General features: G+C 43.6%; 1 protein-coding gene across 1 annotated transcript in view; it reads left to right on the forward strand.

The window, feature by feature from the left end:
* The window catches only part of tpcn3 (two pore segment channel 3), a 56,309-nt gene that overhangs the window by 12,412 nt on the left and 20,888 nt on the right, over nucleotides 1-23,009 (forward strand). The window contains exons 3-9 of the mRNA XM_080192934.1: nucleotides 4,836-4,950; nucleotides 9,802-9,930; nucleotides 10,732-10,848; nucleotides 11,430-11,548; nucleotides 17,025-17,126; nucleotides 19,784-19,910; nucleotides 21,039-21,240. Of these exons, the coding sequence (XP_080049060.1) occupies nucleotides 4,836-4,950; nucleotides 9,802-9,930; nucleotides 10,732-10,848; nucleotides 11,430-11,548; nucleotides 17,025-17,126; nucleotides 19,784-19,910; nucleotides 21,039-21,240 (911 nt within the window). The remainder of the gene's footprint in view (nucleotides 1-4,835; nucleotides 4,951-9,801; nucleotides 9,931-10,731; nucleotides 10,849-11,429; nucleotides 11,549-17,024; nucleotides 17,127-19,783; nucleotides 19,911-21,038; nucleotides 21,241-23,009) is intronic.

Here is a 23,009-nt window from a genome sequence, read left to right on the forward strand (position 1 = left end):
CATTCTCAATGCGACATGACCAGCACTGGAATGTGACCTCAACAAGAATGTTAGTGTTTGGTGTGTGACAGAGTTTGGGGAGGGAGGTACCCCTTTGCTTTTTCTAACTTTTACGCCATGTGAAAACTAGTTCCTGCTCCTCTACAGGGGAAGGAATGAGCTGTTTGGTGAGTATTGGGTAAGTGATCAAGGTCTATTCTATTCCTAAGGTTTAAAATTGTACAGGAATTTGTGATGAGATTAATATATAAAAGAAAATTAATTACTTATTACTTATTTACTTTTCAAGCACATGTGTGTGGCAAGATAGGTGATGTGTTACGGCTGTTCCATGTGGGAGTTTCTAGATACCAGCATGATCCAGGGCAAGCATGCAAATGCAGCTTGAGGAGCTTCAGCGCCGAGTCATTGAGTTGGAGGCTGAGCTGCAGACACTGTCACATGTCAGGGCAAGAATTATATTTGATTTAATTCATTATTGTCACATGCATTAGGGTACAGTGAAAAGTACTGTTTCTTGCGCACTATACAGACCATACCATCCATAGAGAAAGAATGTAGTGTTAGAGTTATAGATAGGGTGTAGAGAAATATCAACTTAATGCAGGGTAGATCCATTCAAGAGCCTGACAGCAGTAGGGAAGAAACTGTTATTGAATGAGTTGGTATGTAACCTCAGACTTTACATCTTTTTCCTGAAGGAAGAAAGTGGGAGAGAGAATGTCCGGGGTGTGTGGGGTCCTTAATTATGGCTGAACGGGAAGTGTAGACAGAATCAATGGATGGGTGGCTGGTTGGCGTGATGGATTGGGCTACATTTTGTCGTTTCCTATGGTCTTGGGCAAAGCAGGAGCCATAACAACCAAATACAACCAGAAAGAATGCTTTCTATGGTGCATTTGGTGAGAGTTATGGCTGGCATGCCAAATTTCCTTTTTCTTCTGAGAAAATAGAGGTTTTGATGGGCTTTCTTGACTATAGTGTCGGCATGGGGGGACCAGGACAGGTTATTGGTGATCTGGACATCTAAAAATGTGAAGCTTTCGACCCTTTCTTATGGGTGCTTTTTAACCAGGAGGTGGTCATTACCCTTCAGGGTAGGGTCTTCTGATGTGGAATGTGGTTAGAATCAGAATGGTGTGACTGAAACTCATACAGGTACGAGAGCTCAGAGGCTGGAGTGTCAATCTCTGCAAAAATCCAGCATGTTTGAGATTCTTTCAGGTCGTTTGGATGAGTCCTCTTACCTGTATCAGTTTCAGTCACATGGGTCGCAGAGTGAACTGACTGGCTGCCTGAACCTCAGTACCATGACCAGTCAGGTGAAGGGAGCATAAAGTGATGTAATAGGAGAGCCTATATAGTAAGGGAATGACAAATTCTCTAGCAAAGAACAGAGTCCACGTAGCCATGTTACCTGCCTGATGCCAGGATTTGGGACATTTTGCTCATGGCTGGAGAGGAACCTGCAGTGAGGGGGTTGGGGGAAATCCAGTTGTGGTGGTTTGTGTAGGTACCAGTATCCAGGACAAGGAAGGAGGTTGTGCGCCAAATTAAGAAGCAGAACCTCAAAGGTAATAATTTCTGGATTACTACCTGAGTCTCATTGGTATTGGACAAACAAGGCTGGAGAAATGAAAACCAGTCCTGTGAACTGTTTCTTCAAAAATCAGTCAGGCAGAAAGCTCATCACCAGCCTGATCTCTGACTCGACGCCCTCACTGCCAAGGAATGTTGGTCTTCATTGCTTTTGGAGGATGGAGTATTAAGTCTTGCTACAACTGTACAGGGCATCAATGGTTAGCACTATTGCCCCAAAGCACCAGTGACCTGGGTTCGACTCCCAGTTTAGGTCACTGTCAGTGTGGAGTTTGCACATTCTCCCCATGTCTGCATGGGTTTCCACCAGGTGCTCCAGTTTCCTCCCACAGCCTGAAAGACATGCTGGTTAGGTACATTGGCTATGCTAAATTTTCCCTTGGTGTACCTGAACATGTGCCAGAATGTGGCGACTAGGGGATTTTCACAGTAACTTCATTGCAGTGTTCACATAGAACATTACAGCGCAGAACAGGCCCTTCGGCCCACGATGTTGCGCCGACCAGTTTTTTTTTAAAAAAAAACACTGACCCACTAATCTAAACCAATCCCTTTTCGTCCATAAACCTATCCACAGATCTCTTAAACGCCCCCAAACTAGGCGCATTTACAAGCGCAGCAGGCAGGGCATTCCAATCCCTCACCACCCTCTGGGTAAAGAACCTACCCCTGACATCCGTCCTATAACTACCACCCCTTAATTTAAAGCCATGCCCCCTCGTGCTAGCATTCTCCATCCGAGGAAAAAGGCTATCACTATCCACCCTATCTAAACCTCTAATCATCTTATATGTTTCAATAAGATCCCCTCTTAGCCTCCTTCTTTCCAGCGAAAACAACCCCAAATCCCTCAGTCTCTCCTCATATGACCTCCCCTCCATACCAGGCAACATCCTGGTAAACCTCCTCTGCACCCTCTCCAAAGCCTCCACGTCCTTCCTGTAATGTGGGGACCAGAACTGCACACAGTACTCCAAGTGCGGCCGCACCAGAGTTGTGTACAGTTGCAACATGACGCTGCGACTCCTAAATTCAATCCCCCTACCAATAAACGCCAAGACACCGTATGCCTTCTTAACTACCTTATCTACTTGATTCCCAACTTTCAGGGATCTATGTACACATACACCTAGATCCCTCTGCTCCTCCACACTATTCAAAGTCCTCCCGTTAGCCCTATACTGAACACATCTGTTACTCCTACCGAAATGAATTACCTCACACTTCTCCACATTAAACTCCATCTGCCACCTCGCGGCCCAGCTCTGCAACCTGTCTAAGTCACCCTGCAAACTATGACACCCTTCCTCACAATCTACCACACCACCGACTTTGGTGTCATCAGCAAACTTACTAATCCACCCAACTATACCCTCATCCAGATCATTAATAAAAATTACAAACAGCAGTGGCCCCAAAACAGATCCCTGAGGCACACCGCTCGTAACCGAACTCCATGACGAATATTCACCATCAACCACCACCCTCTGTCTCCTATCTGCCAGCCAATTCCTGATCCAAGTACCTAGATTACCCCCAATCCCATACATCTGCATTTTCTGCAGAAGCCCACCATGGTGAACCTTATCAAACGCCTTACTAAAATCCATATATACCACGTCAACTGCCTTACCCCTATCCACCTCTTTGGTCACTTTCTCAAAGAACTCAATAAGGTTAGTAAGGCACGACCTACCTGCTACAAAACCATGCTGACTGTCTCTAATCAATTCATTACTCTCCAAATAACTATAAATCCTATCCCTAATAATTCTTTCTAAAACCTTGCCCACAACAGAAGTAAGACTCACCGGTCTATAATTCCCGGGGAAGTCTCTGTTCCCCTTCTTAAACAATGGGACAACATTCGCTGTCCTCCAATCTTCCAGTACTATACCAGAGACCAACGATGACCTGAAGATCAGAGCCAGAGGCTCTGCAATCACCTCTCTAGCCTCCCAGAGAATCCTTGGGTAAATCCCATCCAGACCAGGGGACTTATCTATTTTCAAGCCCTCTAGAATATCCAGCACATCCCCGGTTTCAACTGCAATACTTTCTATTTTACACCCCTGCACCCCAGTGTCCTCCACAGCTACATTCATGTCCCCCTGCGTGAACACCGAAGAGAAATATTGGTTCAATGCCTCTCCAATCTCTAACTTGAGCCTAGTTGTACAACATTTGCCTCCTTACTTGTGGATTGAAAGCAGTTCACAGAATGGTCACCAGGCTGAGCTCTGAGACGAGGAGGTCAAGCAGGTTGGGCCTGAGCTCACTGGAGTTCAGGAGAATACAAAGTGATCTTATTGAAACATAGAGGATTCTGAAGGCACACGGCAAACTGGATGTTTTCCCCTTGCGAGGTACCTAAAACTAGGGGACACTGTCTAAATATGAGGGGTTTCCCATTTAAGGCAGAGGAACTTCTCCTGAGATTGTTAGTCTGAGGACATTGGAGGGTAATTGAATATATTCAAGGCTGAGTTAGATGAATGAGTTTATGTATTAGTGTTAGAAGTAGCTTATGTTAACACTGCAATGAAGTTACTGCGAAAATCGCCACACTCCGGCACCTGTTCGGGAGAACTTAGCACGGCCAATGCACCCAACCAGCACATCTTTCGGACTGCAGGAGGAAACCAGATCATCCATAGGAAACCCATGCAGACACGGGGAGAATGTGCAGACTCCGTACAAATAGTGACCCAAGCTGGGAATTGAACCCAGGTGCCTGGAGCCGTGAGGCAGCAGTGCTAACCACTGTGTCACCCTTTAATCTAGAAAGGATATTTTAATCTATAAAGGTTATGGGGATGGGCAGATGGGAGAATGAAATTGAGGCCATGATCAGATCAGCATGATCTTTATTAAATGGTCGAGTAGGTTCAGTAAACTCCATTTTTTTATGATCTCATGATTGCAGGTTCATATTGATTAGGACCAAAGATGTGCGGGTTAGGTGGATTGGCCACTCTAAATTGTCCTTTAGTGTCGGGGGACTAGCTAGGGTAAATGCATGCGTTGATGGGGATAGGGCCTGGGTAGGATTGTGGTCGGTGCAGACTCGATGGGCTGAGTGGCTTCCTTCTGCGTTATAGGGATTCTGTGATTCTAAGACACTGGGCCAATTAACTGATCATTGACTCTCAGACACTTATTTACTTCAAAAAATTCCTCATTATTTCTTTCATTTTGTAAAAAGATTAACAACTTTTGGAACTTTCCCTCCCTAGATTCTACAAGTTGTACAATCACTGGTGTACCCAGAGAGTCACTTATTTTTTTGTCCTGGTGAACCTCCTGCTTGCTCTATTTGAAGAACCAGCAGTCTACTTGCTGCCAATTTGGGTGAGTTCCTTTCAGTGACTATAGTTACTTCGGCATTCAATCTTCAGTACTTTCAGAATACCATGAATCCATTCTATTTAATGCCTACCAATCTGGGATTGTCTTTGCCTCTCCCATAGACTGCTTTTGCAATGTCATAGTGGTGTTGTCGCTGGACAATTAGACCAGACACCATGGGTAATGCTGTAGAGACCCAGGCTCGAATGCCAACACAGCAGATTGAAGCTTGGATTAAAATTCTAATGATGATCCCGAAATGTCACCACTGCTCTAAAATCCCTTTTAGGGAGGGGCAGCATGATGCCACAGTGGTTAGAACAACTGCCTCCCAGCACCAGGGACCAGGGTTCAATTCTGGTCTCGGGTCACTGTCTGTGTGAAGTTTGCACGTTCTCCCTGTGTCTGCGTGGGTTCCCTCCTGGTGCTCCCATTTCCTCCCGCACTCCAAAGATGTGCAGGTTGGCCTTGTCAAATTGCCCCTTAATGTCAAAGTCAGAGAGACTAGCAGAGTAAATACAAGGGGTTACGGGGTAGAACCTGAGTGGGTTTGTTATCGGTGCAGGCTCGGTGGGCTGAATGACCTCCTTCTGCAATGTAGAAATTCTGAGGGAAATCTGCTATCCGTACCTGGTCTGGCTTACGTGCCACAGCAATGAAATGATCTGGCAAGCCATTCAGTTCAAGGGCAATTAGAGTTGTGTAATAAATGCTGGCTCAGCCAGCAATGCCCACCTCCCATGAATGAATAAAAAAAAGTTAATCTACCCAGCTGTCATGTTTAGATGAAACAAACTCAGCTTTTCAATACTGAAGGCAAGCTAGGGCCTTGGAACTTGCAAAAGTGGTAAGGAGGTAATTACGAGAGTGCTGGTCTAGGATTTGAACAAGCACTGACCTGGGGATATTTCGAACCAGTGTCGGGAGATATCCCCATTTTAGAGTGATACGTGTATGGAATAAATAAGGCAGATTTTTCTATTGCTGGATACTGGGAGAATCCTGAACTGACAGTAAATGGATTGGAGCTGTGGTGTAGTGAAAATCAAAAACATTGAAGATATTGGAAATACAGGATTCCACCTATTTGTTATATTAGAAGGATGAGCTGGAAAGGCTTTCCTTTGCGTATTTCATTTCAAGGACCAATGCAGTTTTAAGCGATCATACCAGACTTTTACCATTAGAGGTCCCATGTGAGCTTTGCAAATAAACTTGGAACGTGCCTTTTAAAATGTTTAAATATAAATCAGACACCATCTGATTAATCTGCCCTACTGTCCCTCCCTAAAATGTTGGAAGGGCTTTAGGGGTGGGCAGATTGAGGAATATTGGTTTTGTGGAAGTTTTCACCAACTAAGCTACAGTATACAAAGTGCACCATCATCTGTTTAAAAGTAGACAAAACAGCAGAAGGTACGTAATTGAACCGTGACCCAATTCAAATTGTGATTTTAAAAAGTGGAGGGTGAACCATAATATTTGTTTTTTTTTAATAACTAAGACTCCTCTATCCTCACTTCACTAAAGTAGTCCAAACAAAAATTTTGGGCAAATATAATAAAATATTTAGCACCCGAGCGTCATTTGAGCGCTTTTGTCTGAGATATGGACTATGCTGAAGTGAGTCGAACTTGATGTGTAACATTATGCACGTTTCATAACATGGCCACCCTTTGTAACTTGGCATGAAAAACAACATAAAACTTTGGTTAGACCGCATTTGGAGTACTGCATGCAGTTCTGGTCGCCACACTACCAGAAGGAAGTGGAAGTTTTGGAGAGAGTGCAGAGAAGGTTCACCAGGATGTTAAATGCAAAATACTGCGGATGCTGGAATTCAAAACAAAAACAGAAAAATGCGGAGAATCTCAGCTTGTCTGACAGCATCTGTGGACAGGGAATAGAACCATTGTTTTGAGATGACCCTTCATCAGGGGTGTGTGTGTGTGTGTGTGTGTGTGTGTGTGTGTGTGTGTGTGTGTGTGTGTGTGTGTGTGTGTGTTCTGACGAAGGGTCATTCAGACTCAAAACATTGGCCATATTCTCTCCACAGATGCTGTCAGACCTGCTGAGATTTTCCAGCATTTTTTGGTTTTTTGTTTCACCAGGAAGTTGCCTGGTCTAAAGGGTGTTGACGATGAGGAGAGGTTAAATAAACTAGGATTGTTGTCACTGGAAAGACAGGCTGAGGGGAGACCTGATGCCTACAAAATTATCAGAGGCTTGGACAGGGTGGATAGTCAGAGGCTTTTTCCCAGGGTGGAAGTGTCAATTATAAGGGGGGCATAGGTTCAAGATGAGAGGGGGAAAGTTTAATGGAGATGTACGGAGGATGTTTTTCACGCAGAGAGTGGTGGTTGCCTGGAACACACTGCCAGAGGTGGTGGTGAAGCATGTACATTAACAACATCTGGATGGGTCCATGAATAGGGAGGGAATAGAAGGATATGGACTAAGTAAGGGCAGATGGTTTGTTTTTTATTTAGTTAGGGAATCATGATCGGCACAGGTTTGGAGGGCCGAAGAGCCTGTTCCTGTGCTGTTCTTTAATAGAAAATTTGCCTTGTTTATTCTGAACATGTATCTCCAGACATTGGTTTGAAATATCCCTCGAGGGGCAGTTCTTGATAACGTTGAGAGGTCCTGGACCAGTGTTCCCATAAATATCTCCTATTGCTCCCTGTGTTAGTATTCTCAAGTCAGTATTTGAAAGATGGTGCTTTTTTTTTAATGAAGCTTTCCAAGCTCTTCACAATATACAGATTTCTTATAACATCTCACTGTACTGAGCACTATGTGCCCCACTGAAGGGCTGGTTTACTGACAACTATATGCACCTGATAGCAAAAGGATTGAGGCAACCTCTATCCTCAGTTTTTAGTTATATCACCTTCATCTACATTAGGTAAGTCTCCCATCCTAGATGTTTTCTCTTTAAGCATAGAAAAATCATTAGGTTTAGTGTATATCATACAGAATAATGGAGAACTTGTTCTACAAAAAGATGTACAGAAGGAAGTGCATTGGTCATATAATATCTCAGCGGGGTATTTGACCAAAGACCATTGGATCTTTTTGGCTGCCTTCTTTCCAGCCTTGGGCTGGCATCTGGGTGATTATGTGGAAAAGCTGCCTATGTGGAGTATATGCTCATACGTCCATAAGATAAGGAGCAGAATTAGGCCATTCGGTCCATTGAGTCTGCTCCACCATTTGATCTTAGCTGATAATTCCCTCATTTTCCTGCCTTCTCCCCATAACCCTTCAACCCGTTACCAATTAAAAATCTGTCTAACTTCTCCTTAAATTTACTCACTATCCCAGAACTATGTTACTTAGGCTCCTTCGACACACCGCTTTCTCTCCACCCACCCCATATTCCCACTGAATTCCTTACCACCTATCCTTTTATAGAGTCATACAGCACAGAAACAGGCCCTTTGGGCCACCATGTCTGTGCTGACCATCAAATACCAATCTGTACTAATCCCATTTACCAGCATTTGGACCATAGCCCCCTATGTTTTGACGATTTAAGTGCTCATCTAGATGCTTCTTAAATGTGAAAGTACCTGCCTCCACACCCTCTGCGTGAAAAAGCTTTTCCTCAGATCGTCCGCTAGACCACTTATTCCTCTCCTTAAATTTATGCCGCCTGGTTTTGGACATCGCTGCCATAGAACATAGAACATTACAGCGCAGAACAGGCCCTTCGGCCCACGATGTTGCGCCGACCAGTTACAAAAACAATGACCCACTAGCCTATACCAATCCCTTTTCGTCCATAAACCTATCCAGAGATCTCTTAAACGCCCCCAAACTAGACGCATTTACAACTGCAGCAGGCAGGGCATTCCAATCCCTCACCACCCGCTGGGTAAAGAACCTACCCCTGACATCCGTCCTGTAGCTACCCCCCCCTTAATTTAAAGCCATGCCCCCTCGTGCTAGCTTTCTCCATCCGAGGAAAAAGGCTATCACTATCCACCTTATCTAAACCTCTAATCATCTTATATGTTTCAATAAGATCCCCTGGGGATGGGGAAAAGATTCTTACGATCTACCCTATCTATGTCTCTCATAATTTTGTGTACTACTATCAGTACCCTCCACTGCTGCAAGGAAAAAAAATCCCAGCCTATCCAGTTTCTCCTCGTAGCTGCAACTTTCCATCCCAGGCAACACCCTGGTGAATCTCCTCTGCACCCTCTCCAGTGCAATCATATCCTTCCAATAGTGTGGTGACCAGAACAGTATATAATACTCCATCTGTGGCCTAATTAATGTTTTATAAAGTTGAGCTAAGACCAGCACCCATGTTCTGTGATCCGAATAATGAAGGCAAGTATTCCGTATGCCCTCTTCACCACCCTATCTACCTGTCTAGGTGAAGGTGGGATCAGGATTTTGAATTTGATGATCAGCCATGTTCAAAATAAATGGTGGTGTAGGCTTGAAGGGCTGAATGGCCTACTTCTGTTTTCTATCCCTGCTCTTCCAGGATCTATGCATTCATACACCAAAGTCCCTTTGTTCCTCAGTAGTCCCTATGGACCTACCATTCATTGTGTATGCTCTATCCTTATTAAACCTCCCAAAATTCATCACCTCACACTTACAGGAGTTAAATATCATCTGCCATTGTTCTGCTTAACTTACCAGCTGATCAATATCAGTCCGTAGCCTAAGACTATCCTATATGTGTTGGTTTTTATCATTTGCATGAAAGGTCTGTATCTCTCATTCCTGATACAGACCAACTCCTCCCAAGTCCCATTGTAAGATTACTACCTTCAGTAATTGATCCCCAGGCTGCAGAGTAGTTATTGGTGTTGTCTATTGACCCAACAGGTAACGTCAACAGTGGAGTTTATTTGCCTGCTGATATTTGCTATCCGTCTGTTACATTTCTCAAAGATTATTCCTGCCAAGGTGCTCTGGAAAGATGCAAAGAACATCTGTGTCATTGTCAGCATATTGGTGAGTGTGCAGCCCGAATAAGTGTTCATGCAGATTTTCTCTGGCAACCCGCACTAAGGCAGGCAATGTGTGGTCAATGGATTGGACATCAAGAGTGAGGGGCTCTCTAGCAGCAGATCCACTGACACTATTGAAAAGAACAAGATCATCTTCAGTTCTTGCCAACATTCTCCCTCAGCCAATACCACTGAACAATGACCTGGCTCTTCCTTCAATTGCTGTTTGTGGATTTTATTCTATGAAATGAGTCTGTCAGGCGCTAGCAAACTGTGTATTCAGACTACATTATCAGAAGTTGCCCTTTGGTTGTAAGATGTTGCAAACTGAGGACGTGATGAAGGTATAATTAAATATACTTTTTGAGACCAACAATCGCAAGCTAGACAAATGTTAGTTGCCACCAATTCCACCATTTTGTTTGAGATTACATTAAGAAACATTGAAATGTTTTAATATTCTGCCTGGGATTATTCTTTTGGTATTTTAGCTGTTTGGTTCTTTTTCTTTGAAACTTTTTCTTTGAAACTTTTTCTCCCCTCCTGTCTGAATGCTTGCACTGGGGAATGGTCCCACAAATGTCGGCCATTCCGTGGCCCTTTACCCAGCTCTTCTTTTGCATTGGGGGTCCACTATTTGGCAATTAGGAGCAAGAATGTTTGATTTATCCTCTGGCTCTCCCCTGCCTTCCGTCCCATAGAGGTGATTTCCAACCAGATTGCAGAAACATTTGTAAATTGTGTTCGTAAGTCAGTCTGTCCAAAGCTGCTCTGCATTTTAAGTGCTGTGTTTCTTCATTTCCAGCTCACCTTAATGGACATGATCGTATACTTGACTCTGACCGAAACTGGATATTTTGTGGTTAGGTGGTCTAGAGTCTTGAGGCCACTCTTTTGCATAAACTTCACTGAAAGTCGGCAGGTGAGGCCTAATCTTTTATTTTTTTTTACATCAGAATATCAGACCAGAACGAATCCACTGATTTTGAAACACTGTGAGGTTGGAGACTTGTAGGTGTGAAATACTTCTCCAATGTTGTTTATGGTAGCGTGGTGCAGAACCAACATGTGCCACCTCCAGGAAGGGAGGTGATGGTCTGGTGGTGTTATCGGTAGACTGTCAATCCAGAAACTCAGCTAATGTTCTGGAGACCTGCATTCAAATCCCGTCATGGCAGCTGGTGGAATTTGAATTCAACTTTTTAATATATCTGGAATTAAGAATCTAATGACCATGAAAGATTGTCAATTGTCGGCAAAACCCATCTGATTCATCATCTGGTTTAGGGAAGGAAATCTGCTGTCCTTACCTGGTCTGGCCTACGTGTGACTCCAGAGCCACAGCAATGTGGTTGACTCTTAACTGCCCTCTGAGCAAGGGCAACTAGGGATAAACAACAAATGCTGGCCAACCAGCGATGCCCATGTCCCATATGTGAGTAACAAGAAAAGAATAATTCCTGCTATTTCCAAATGTTACCATTAAGATTTCTTCTATTTCAGCTCCGAAGAGCCTTCAGGAATATCCGCAACACTCTTCCAGAGATCACCTATGTGTTTGTGCTGTTTATGTTCAGCGTTGCAGTGTTTTCTCTTATGGCTTTGAAGTTGTTTGCGAAAAGGTAAGCTAGTTAAATTACTTCTATGTTTTATTATAATCACAAAGTGGTCACAATAACTTTCATTTCTTGCCTAACTACTTTTCTGCCTTTTCTTTGCTGTAACGCAGTTCCACAATCACTCTCCAATATCTCATCCAAGTGCCTATTGTGACAAAAGAAATGCATTTTTGTGCCTCTCAAGCCTGGTTGAAGCGGTTCATTATACAGCATGTTACATTTTAATGCCTAGCGTCTGTCTTGTGAGCATATACTGTGGTCATTTTGAACGAATCACCACTGTGTCACCCAGACGAGATGCTTAGCACTGCTGCCTCACAACACCAGGGACCTGGGTTCAGTTCCAGCCTCGGGCCACTGTCTGGATGGAGTTTGCACTTTCTCCTCGTGTCTGTGGGTGTTTCCTCTGAATACTCTGTTATAGAACCATAGAAAATTACAGCTCAGAAACAGGCCCTTTGGCCCTTCTTGTCTGTGCCGAACCTTATTTTTTTGCCTAGTCCCACTGACCTGCACTTGGACCATACCCCTCCACACCCCTCTCATCCATGAACCCGGCCAAGTTTTTCTTAAATGTTAAAAGCGTCCCCGCGTTTGCCACTTTATCCGGCAGCTCGTTCCACACTCCCACCACTCGCTGCGTGAAGAATCCCCCCCCCCCCAATATTCCCTTTAAACTTTTCTCCTTTCACCCTTAACCCATGCCCTCTGGTTTTTTTCTCCCCTAGCTTCAGTGGAAAAAGCCTGTTTGCATTCGCTCTATCTATACCCATCAAAATCTTATACACCTCTATCAAATCTCCCCTCATTCTTCTACGCTCCAGGGAATAAAGTCCTAACCTATTCAATCTCTCTCTGTAACTCAGCTTCTCAAGTCCCCGCAACCTCCTTGTGAACCTTCTCTGCACTCTTTCAACCTTATTTACATCCTTCCTGTAACTAGGTGACCAAAACTGTACACAGTACTCTAAATTCGGCCTCACCAATGCCTTATATAACCTTACCATAACACTCCAACTTTTATACTCGATACTCCGATTTATAAAGGCCAATGTACCAAAAGCACTCTTTCCAACCCTATCCACCTGTGATGTCACTTTTAGGGAATTCTGTACCTGTATTCCCAGATCCCTCTGTTCAACTGCACTCTTCAGAGTCCTACCATTTAGCCTGTACGTTCTACTTTGGTTCGTCCTTCCAAAGTGCAATACCTCACATTTGTCTGCGTTAAATTCCATTTGCCATTTTTCAGCCCATTCTTCTAGTTGGTCCAAATCCCTCTGCAAGCTTTGAAAACCTTCCTCACTGTCCACTACACCTCCAATCTTTGTATCATCAGCAAATTTGCTGATCCAATTTACCACATTATCATCCAGATCATTGATATAGATGACAAATAACAATGGACCCAACACTGATCCCTGCGGCACACCACTCATCACAGGCCTCCACTCAGAGAAGCAATCCTCCACGACCACACTCTGGCTTCTTCCATTGAGCCTGTGTCTAATCCAGTTTACTACCTCCCCATGTATACCTAGCGATTGAACCTTCCTAACTAACCTCCCATGAGGGACCTTATCAAAGGCCTTGCTGAAATCCAGGTAGACAACATCCACCGCCTTCCCTTCATCCACTTTCCTGGTGACCTCCTCGAAAATATCTAATAGATTGGTCAAGCATGATCTACCACACACAGCCATGTTGACTCTCCCTAATAAGTCCCTGCCTGTCCAAATATTTGTAGATTCTATCCCTTATCACACCTTCCAATAACTTGCCCATCACCGACATCAAACTTACTGGCCTATAATTTCCTGGATTTCTTCAGTTTTTGAAATGGAATTTCCACCGCTCTTCAACTACAGTAAAGGAAATGCTGTAGCAGACATTGGTTAGACCACACTTAGAATATGACATAGCCACTTGGGATCAACACTCTGCAAAAACAAAAAATTATCCTTCTCTGAGAAAGTTCAACATCAATCAGCTCATTTCATTACAAACACATCTCCGAAATTCTAGTGTCTCCCACCTGGTCATGTCACTAGGCTGGCACAGTCTCCAAAACTGAAGACAAGCCTGTAGGTTGAGATTCCCAATAAAATTTAAAATGAAAAAATAAATATTTTTAAGTAGTGCTTTAAGCCTTGAAGTGAGCAAGTTCAGAGATTATAACCAACAAATCCAACTCTTATATACCTAACATGCTTCCTTTCCCCAGCCCTAGAACAATTATGCATTGGAATATTACAAACCTTAATATCCATGCACTCTAAGAGTTCATTTGAGGAAAATGTGTTTGTAATGAATCAGGAAGGCTGAGTGGAAAGGAACATAGTTTATTACAGAATGCAAAGTAGAACTAGTACCATGGTGTCCCACACTAGTCCCTTCCTGGAATCACAGTTAAGTAAGCCCAATTCTAGGCCTGCCTTATAAAAGGCTTAGGTAATGAGTTCCAGCTGGAAGGCCACTAGTTATTCCCCATAGACCTTGTGGAGCTTATCTCAGTGTTGAACTTTTTAGATTGACCGTGTACCACTCACTCTGTGATGACTGAAAATTCCCTGATGGAAAACAACAGCAGGAAGACATTCCAAATAAGCATGGTGGTACACTGGGTTAGCATCATTGCCTTATCACACTAGGGACCCGGGTTTGATTCCAATCTTGGGTGACTGGCTCCTGGAATCTGCATGTTCTCCTAATGTCTGCGCGAGCCTCCTACTGGTGCTCCGGCCTCCACCCACAGTCCAAAGATGTGCAGGCCAGGTGGAGTGGCCATACCAACTTGCCCCCTAGTATCCAAATATATGTAGGCTAAATGGATTAGCCATGGTAAAATGCATGGGGTTACGAGCTTAGAGCAGGGGGGAAGGCCTGGGTAAAATGCTCTTTTGACTCAATGGGCTGAATGGCTTCCTTCTGCACTCTAGGAATTATACGATGCTGCAACGATGAGACAGTCCAAAGATGTGAGGGTTAGGTTGATTGGCCATGATAAATTGCCCCTTAGTGTCAGGGGGATTAGCAGGGTAAATATGTAGGGTTATGGGGATAGGACCTGGGTGGGATTATTGTCAGTGCAGGCTCAATGGGCCAAATGGCCTCCTTCTGCACTGTGGGTTCTTTGAATCTTTGATAAACAGAAATCACTGTTTATTTGTGCCATAACACTAGAGGGAGCATTTCCAGCAGATGGAGTTAATGTTGGTCCATCAGCTCATGTTGACTTGACTCAGTCTAACAAAGTTCAAGTTATCCATTTTTAGCTCGGTGCAGCCCTTAATCAATTGTAACTTGTAGTTAGACCATCTGTCATTTAGGAGCTTATCTGTAGAACAGGTTCTGCGGCTACTTAAATGATGGAAGATATATAATCAGGAAACGTCTAAACTTCCAATTAATTTTAACAGCTTAAAGCCACCTTTTGGTTTAAAAGAAAATCAGTAGAATAAAATATTGAAGAAAAAATATGTGGGACTTGAAACCATGACCCTGAGAAGAAGAATCTTGTTAGTCAGTCTATAAAGAAGAGGCTGAGGGATTTGGGGTTGTTTTCGCTGGAAAGAAGGCGGCTAAGAGGGGATCTTATTGAAACATATAAGATGATTAGAGGTTTAGATAGGGTGGATAGTAATAGCCTTTTTCCTCTGATGGAGAAATCTAGCACGAGGGGGCATGGCTTTAAATTAAGGGGGGGTAGTTTTAGGACGGATGTCAGGGGTAGGTTCTTTACCCAGAGGGTGGTGAGGGATTGGAATGCCCTGCCTGCTGCAGTTGTAAATGCGCCTAGTTTGGGGGCGTTTAAGAGATCCGTGGATAGGTTTATGGACGATAAGGGATTGGTTTAGGTTAGTGGGTCATTGTTTTGTAACTGGTCGGCGCAACATCGTGGGCCGAAGGGCCTGTTCTGCGCTGTAATGTTCTATGTTCTAAAGAACTTCTTCTACAAAACCTTTTCAATTTGTGCATTTTTTTTTTAAGTTTCTTTATTAGTCACAAGTAAGGCTTACATTAACACTGCAATGAAGTTACTGTGAAATTCCCCTAGTCACCACACTCCAGTGCCTGTTCGGGTCAATGCACCCTAACCAGCACGTCTTTCAGACTGTAGGAGGAAACCAGAGGAAACCCACGCAGACACAGGGAGAATGTGCAAACTCCACTCAGACAGTGACCCAAGCTGGGAATCGAACTGGGTCCCTGATGCTATGAGGCAACAGTGCTAACCACTGTGTCACCGTGCCACCCCATTCATGGACTTTCCAAGAACTTTTATCCTTGTATCAGTTAAAATATAATCTTACCTGCTGCAATTTTAATAACAGGTACCAAAGCATGTTGAGACCATTTACAAATTGGGTGCCTTCTGCCCCCTCCCCCCCACCCCGAGCTGGTTGAGTAATGTAGTGGAGCAGGAAATGTCAGCAGGAGACTGAAAACAAGAATTGCACCTGGCATCAAGAACCTCCCAGACCACATTTATTGTTGTGATCAGCCTTGCCCCCAGGAAAGGCATGAGGCTGATTTAAATACTTATATCCTCATTTAAATTCTATTAGTGAACTTGGGACACAATCTCTGAGCTCTCCGACCTCGCCAGTGGAGGTCCTCACTGGCAAATATTACAGGCGGAGGGCCAGGTGTGATGGCCTCACTGGGGTCCCTGGGTGTTTTGGGGGCAGTGCCAGCCTGATACCCTGGAACTGTCAACGGGACAGCGCTAAGCAGGTGCGGGGTCTCACGGTTGGAGCCGTATGGGGAGGGGGGAGGGAACTTTGCATGGAGGGGGGAGATGCAGGGGCAGGTGGTGGGGTCAGGAGTTGAGGCCAGCAATTGGGCGATGGGTCCATTGGATTTGGCGACCGCGTTTGTCTGTGTTTTGGGGGCGGCGGCTGGGATGGCAATACTAGATCTTCCATATACTGTGTAGACAGTGTGTGGGAGATCAGGGTGCATACTTAGCAGTCTGCATCCGGCTTTCTGCACTGTAGGGATTCTGTGTCCTTCCAATCCTTTGGCAAAGGGACTTGAAACCACTTGATTTGAAGGCGAGAATGCCAGTAACTGAAGCGCGAACATGCTTCAATGATGTTATCAGGTTAGTTTGTCACATGGGATCTCAGCAAGCCCAATCCACATCTTTTGCCTGATTTGTACTTGTGTCAGAGATTGTTGGGACAATGCTTTATGAAATCAGCAACATTTCCTTCCCATTCACCTCCAAACTGGAGAGAGGTTTAGCAGAAAGGGATGGAGAGTAACATACAGGATTCGTCAGCCCTGGGACAGGTCAAATGGCCTGGAGTGTGTGCTCATTAATTTCTTGCTACGATCTGCTTTTATCTATTTGATAAATTATTGTATCAATATTTTAAACATTTCCTTTTGGGATATTAATGAGTGATAAATCAGCCCCTCATATCCTCCGACTAACTCCGCTCTCCATTTTTTTTGACTGTTATTTTTACAGGAAGTACACAACAGGAGAAGGAGCTCCATACTTCAATAACTACCTGGACATATTCTTTAATCTCTATGTACTGGTGACAACGGCTAATAGCCCTGATGTGATGTATGTATATCAAAGTCATTTTTGTTTCAGCTGTGACAAAGCATAAACATTATAATATCTAAAGCCCAGCATTTGAATAGACAATGGAAAATAGTTGACCGTCTGGGATTCCCAAGAATTGGTACTGCATGGGAGATTGGTGCATAAGGTTAAATTTCACGGGACCTAGCCAAATGGATACAAAATTGGCCTGATGACAGATGACAGAGGGTGGTTGTAGAGAGTTGTTTTTCAAACTGGAGGCCTGTGACCAGTGGTATGCCTTGGATCAGTGCTGGGTCCACTGTTATTTGTCATTTATATTAACGATTTGGATGAGAATTTAAGAGGTGTGGTTAATAAGTTTGCAGATGGCACTAGGATTGGTGGCATGGTGGACAGTGAAGAAGGTTATCTAGGATCACAATGGGATCTTGATCAGTTGGGCTAGTGGGCTGATGAATGGCAGATCGAGGTTAATTTAGATAAATGTGGGGTGATGTGTTTTGGTAGATCAAATCGGGACAAGGCTTACTGAGTTAATGGTAGGACATTGGGGAGAGTTATAGAACAAAGAGATCTAGGGGTACAGGTTCATAGCTCCTTGAAAGTGAAGTCATAGAGTGGTGAGGAAGGCATTCGGCCTGCTTGGTTTCATTGGTCAGAACATTGAATACAGGAGTTGGGATGTCTTGTTGAAGTTATACAAGACATTAGTAAGGCCACACTTGGAATACTGTGTGCAATTCTGGTCACCCTGTTATAGAAAGGATATTATTAAACTAGAAAGAGTGCAGAAAAGATTTACAAGGATGCTACCGGGACTTGAAGGTTTGAGTTATAAGGAACGGCTGGGTGGACTGGGACTTTTTTCTCTGGAGCGTAGGAGATTTAGGGTGATCTTACAGAGGTCTATAAAACAATGAGGGGCATAGATCAGGTAGATAGCCAACATCTTTTCCCAAAGGTAGCGGAGACTAGAGGACATTGTTTAAGGTGAGAAGGAAGAGATACAAAAGGGTCTAGAGGGGCAATTTCTTCAGAGGGTGGTGAGTGTCTGGAACTACCAGAGGCAGTAGTAGAAGTGGGCACAATTCTGTCTTTTAAAAAGCATTTGGACAGTTACATGGGTAAGATGGGTGTAGAGGGATATGGGCCAGATGTGGGCAATTGGGATTAGCTTGTTGGTATTTTTTAAAAAAAAGGGTGGCATGGACATGTTGGGCCATGCTATAAACCTCTATGACTTGGTCTTCTATGTATGTAACAGGAATATTTGACTCTGAGTATGCTGTTCGGTATGAGGTCTAATGTGGACTAAAAAAAGACCAAGAGATAAGTGGAAGTAAACTAACTGGACCTATTTATTAACTTATCATATCTCGGGCACAGTCAGCACAAGACTGGCTTGGCAAGCTCCACCCAGGTCAGCTGACCTGTTCTCTTAAAGGGCCATGCCCCCAACACCCACAACAAACAAAGACAGGTACATCATAAATGAAGAAACATTTTAACTGCCTGGAAAAGATCACAACTACCAGTAACTGACTGCTTCCAGAAGGTTTTGTTCTGTGAAAACTCTGGTAAATAATAAGTGGTGATTAATAGAGATTTCAGGATTTCTGTATTCAGGAGGTGTCACTGTCATTTTAGAAACATACAAAGGCTGTTCACTCTGTACCTGTTTCTGAATTGAGGGGTTTTTTTCGTTAGCTTTCCTCAAATATGCAGTATGTTCGCAGGATTGTCTTAATTGTGTTGTTTGAGTTAGTTGATGGCACACCAGTGAGAAATGGCTGGTGTGTATGATCTCGCTGCTATCAGCCCAGTATTGGCATTGTGCTTTTTTTTTAAGGTTTTCAGAAACTGAGAGAATACTCCCATCTGTTCTTTTTAAACAGAGGCTGCCCGCTTTAACTCTCGTGCAGCTGAGAATTACACCTCTTCTCCAGAAGAATTGGTAGATTTGGGAACCTCAGCCATAGGGTGAACAATTTCCAGTTTTATTTGCAAAAACTGAGTTGCGGGACTTTGTAGAGGTGAGCTGGAATGTTAACAGCCCGCTCGCCATGGGAATCAGAGCGGGCGAGGGACAGAACGTGGGAAGGTCCATTGACCTGGGGTGGGATTTTATGGTTTCGGGACGAGCAAGGCTGTAAAATCCTGCCCGTGATCTTTTGAAGGTCTTGATTAGGAATCTGGCCCAACCCATCGAATAGTTGGATTTGATAATGTTGCTAGTTAGATTGGACAACCAGTTAATCCCTGCTTGGACTGTTTTAGATTTGGAGTCATGTTTGAGTCTCTTGGTTACAGTTCAGTAAAGGAGACATGAGTTCTGCTTCTTCAAAACGACCTTTTATTCTTTTGAAGCAACTCCACATACAATCCTCTAAAATACCCAGTGCCACCTTTATATATCAGTGACTTCTATTGGATAATTGACATCAAATTAGGGCTTAATTAGATGGTCTGTTAACCCATTCCAAACAAGCCATTGAGGTATACAGCACAGAAGAGGGCCCTTTGGCCTATCATATCTGCACCAGTCAAAGACAAACCACCTAATTATTTGAACCCCATTTTCCAACCCACAGCCTTGTCTGCCTTAACCTTGCGTTTTGTGACTTGTAAAATGTATGATAGTGACTATTAACTCTTGACATCATATTTTCCAGGATGCCTGCCTATGAGGTCAGCTGGGCATATTCCATCTTCTTTGTCATTTTTATAATAGTGAACACCTATATCTTCATGTCCCTCTTCCTTGCTGTTGTGTATAATGACTACAAGAAACATTTGAAGGTATGTATTTGTGTGGATGACTCCAGAGATATCGTGCTTTTTAAATTGAATTTGAGACTTCACTTCTGTGCTTCCATTGCAAGTAAATTAACCTGATTAGATTGTAAATTCCTGTTTTGCTTTAAATTGTAAGGGTCATTTAATAGTGTCACAAGTAGACTTACATTAACACTACAGTGAAGTTATTGTGAAAATCCCTAGTCGGGTACACTGAGGGAGAAATCAGCGTGGTCAATGCACCTAACCCGCATGTCTTTCAGACTATGGGAGGGAACTGGAGCCCTTGGAGGAAACCCACACAGACACAGGGAGAACGTGCAGACTCCACACAATGACCTGAGGCTCGAATTGAACCCAGCCTGCTGTGTGAGGCAGCAGTGCTAACAGCTGTGCTGCCCGCAAGTGTCCTCTCCATCTCTCTATCTCTCTCCCTCAAGGCAGCAAGTTCTGTGTATCTCTCTTTTGTTTTGAATGCAAAGCTTTTCATAATTCCTAGTGCTGCTTCCTAACTAGAATCATTTGTTGTTCTTTCAGAGATAGGCTATCCAGAGCAACGCCCAGAATCAAACAAGAAGACTGTTGGAAAGTTGGAATAACTTGATCCAGTGTCATTGGGATTAATTCCAGTGTATAATTAGAATCATTGAATCCCTGTAGTGCAGAAGGAGGCCATTCAGCCCATTGAGCCTGCTAATCCCCCTGACACTGAGGGACAATTTACCATAGCCAGTCAGCTTAACCTTCACATCGTTGGAGTGTGGGAGGAAACCCAGGCAGACACAAAGAACGTGCAAACTCCACACGCATATACTGACCCGAGGCCAGAATTGGACCCAGGTCCCTAGAGCTGTGAGGCAGCAATGCTAACTGTTGTGCTACCGTGCCACTCATTACTTGGGGTAATTCTAGGCAGAAATGCTGTGACATCTAGTCTGTGTGAGGTGCAGTGTGGTAACATTATTAATATGCTATTACTTGTGCTTTGAAAAACAAAAGCTATTTGGGACTTTTTTAAATTTGTTTATATTTGTGCTCAGCTCTCCTTGGGTACGTGACTTGTACGTTGATATAAATGTCCTTTTTGAATAGATGATTTTAGTCAATAAGCTAATGCATTGTGTTTTCCAGAACGAAGTAAGAAAGCTGGTTTATATGAAACATCGAAAGATGATCGAAGCATTTGACATCCTGAAAGTGAAGCATGGAGCAGAGTTTGTCATTCTGGAGTCACACTGGAGGCAGCTGGTGAAGCTGGTGGCACCAGAGGTCCCCAGCTGTCATCGAGAGCTACTGTGGAGAGTGTCTGATAACGAACAGAAAGGCTTTGTGGGTGGGTAGCTGTAAAATAAATCCTCATTGTGAAACCTGCAGTTTGGAGATTTGGATCAGAATGTTTAATAAGGATAAGAACATTCTGAAATGGCAATTTTTTTTTTGTTTAAATGCAGCCGGAGTAGATATATTATTAGTCCATCAAGAACTTTCCATCTCTTGGTTGGGGGATTGCGAGTGGGAGCTTTCAACATCATGTCTTATTTACCCCCTACTTTAAGAACATAACATTCTTGCCCTAACTAACTTGGAATAAAAATAATTTACTACTATCTCTCAAACCCACTGCTCCCTTTTCTAAGCAGTTATCCAACTCTGATTTAAAGGGGTATAAAAACGTGAATCAGCTGTCTCTTCGAGCAGCCTGATTGGAGGGGGGCGGAGGGAATGGGGTGAGCGTAAATCAGAATTTAAATTTTATGCAATTGCTTCTGCTGTTTTGGGATGATGTGGAGATGCTGGTGTTTGGACTGGGGTAAACACAGTAAGAAGCCCCACAACACCAGGTTAAAGTCCAATAGATTTAATAAACCTGTTGGACTTTAATCTGGTGTTGTGAGACTTCTTACTGTTTTGGGATGAATCAGAGTTTGCCCAAGCTGTCAACAATAGTTGTTGAGTGGAGCCAAAGGTAAAATCAGCCTTTGTTCAGCTTGCTGGGTTGGGCCACAGATTTTATTTAGTAAAAACTGAATTGTGTGCTAAAAGTGAACTTCCCTTGTTAGAGAAAGTTTACCATTTTTATTGCCAGTCTTTTGCCTGGCAATGTTCCTTGTGGATTTGGGTAGGAAATGGGCCATTAACCATATTGGTAGCCAACATGTACCTGGCACTTATCCAACCAGCATATGTTTGTCTTCACAATAGATGTAACACCCGTGAAGTGCCACAGCTTGTTATACAGGTTTCTCCTTGGAGAGATGTCACGATGTAATATCTGCATTTTGAATTACAGTGAGAATGGATTGAAGTATTTCCCTTGTGTAAGGTCGGAGCATTCAGCTGAAATGTCCTTTTTGTAATGCACATTGCCAGTTAAGCTGTTTTATATAATTCCTGTTTCTGACTTCTCTTTACGAAACAACAAATGCACATTCTATTGATGTGTAAATGTTCATCTTCATAACACTCGCTTATTAGCAAATTAAGGTTGTTGAAAGAAATAATTCTAAATTATTAGACACCTCAAGGTGCTTTATGAGCAGTGAAATACAAGTATAGCCATTCTTTAATGTAAGAAACACTAAATTGCAGAAGGAGGCCATTCAGCCCATCATGTTTGTACTGGTTCTCCAAATGAGCATTATAATTCAGCACCATTTTAGAATCGAATAGAATCCCTACAGTGCAGACCCATCGAATCTGCACCAATAACAATCCCACGTAGGCCCCGTCCTCATAACACCACATATTTAACCCACTAGTCCTTCTAACACCGAGAGGCAATTTAGCATGACCAATGCACCTAACCCGCACATCTTTGGACAGTGGGAGGAAGCCGGAGAATCTGGAGGTAACCCACATAGACACGAGGAGAATGTGCAGACATGTCACAGACAGTGACCCGAGGCCAGAATTGAACCAATGCTGAGAGGCAGCAGTGCTAACCACTGTGCCACCATGCCGCCCATTTCTCTGCCTTTTCCCTGTATCCCTGCACATTGTTCCTATTCGGGCTAGTCACCTAACGCCCTCTTGAACGCATCGACTACATTTCTAGACAGCATTCCAGACCCCAGCACTCGCTGTGTGAAAAAGTATTTTCTA

This window comes from Carcharhinus amblyrhynchos, chromosome 7 (assembly GCF_965287045.1).
Source record: "Carcharhinus amblyrhynchos chromosome 7, sCarAmb.v2.hapA, whole genome shotgun sequence".
Classification (NCBI taxonomy): Eukaryota; Metazoa; Chordata; class Chondrichthyes; order Carcharhiniformes; family Carcharhinidae; genus Carcharhinus; species Carcharhinus amblyrhynchos.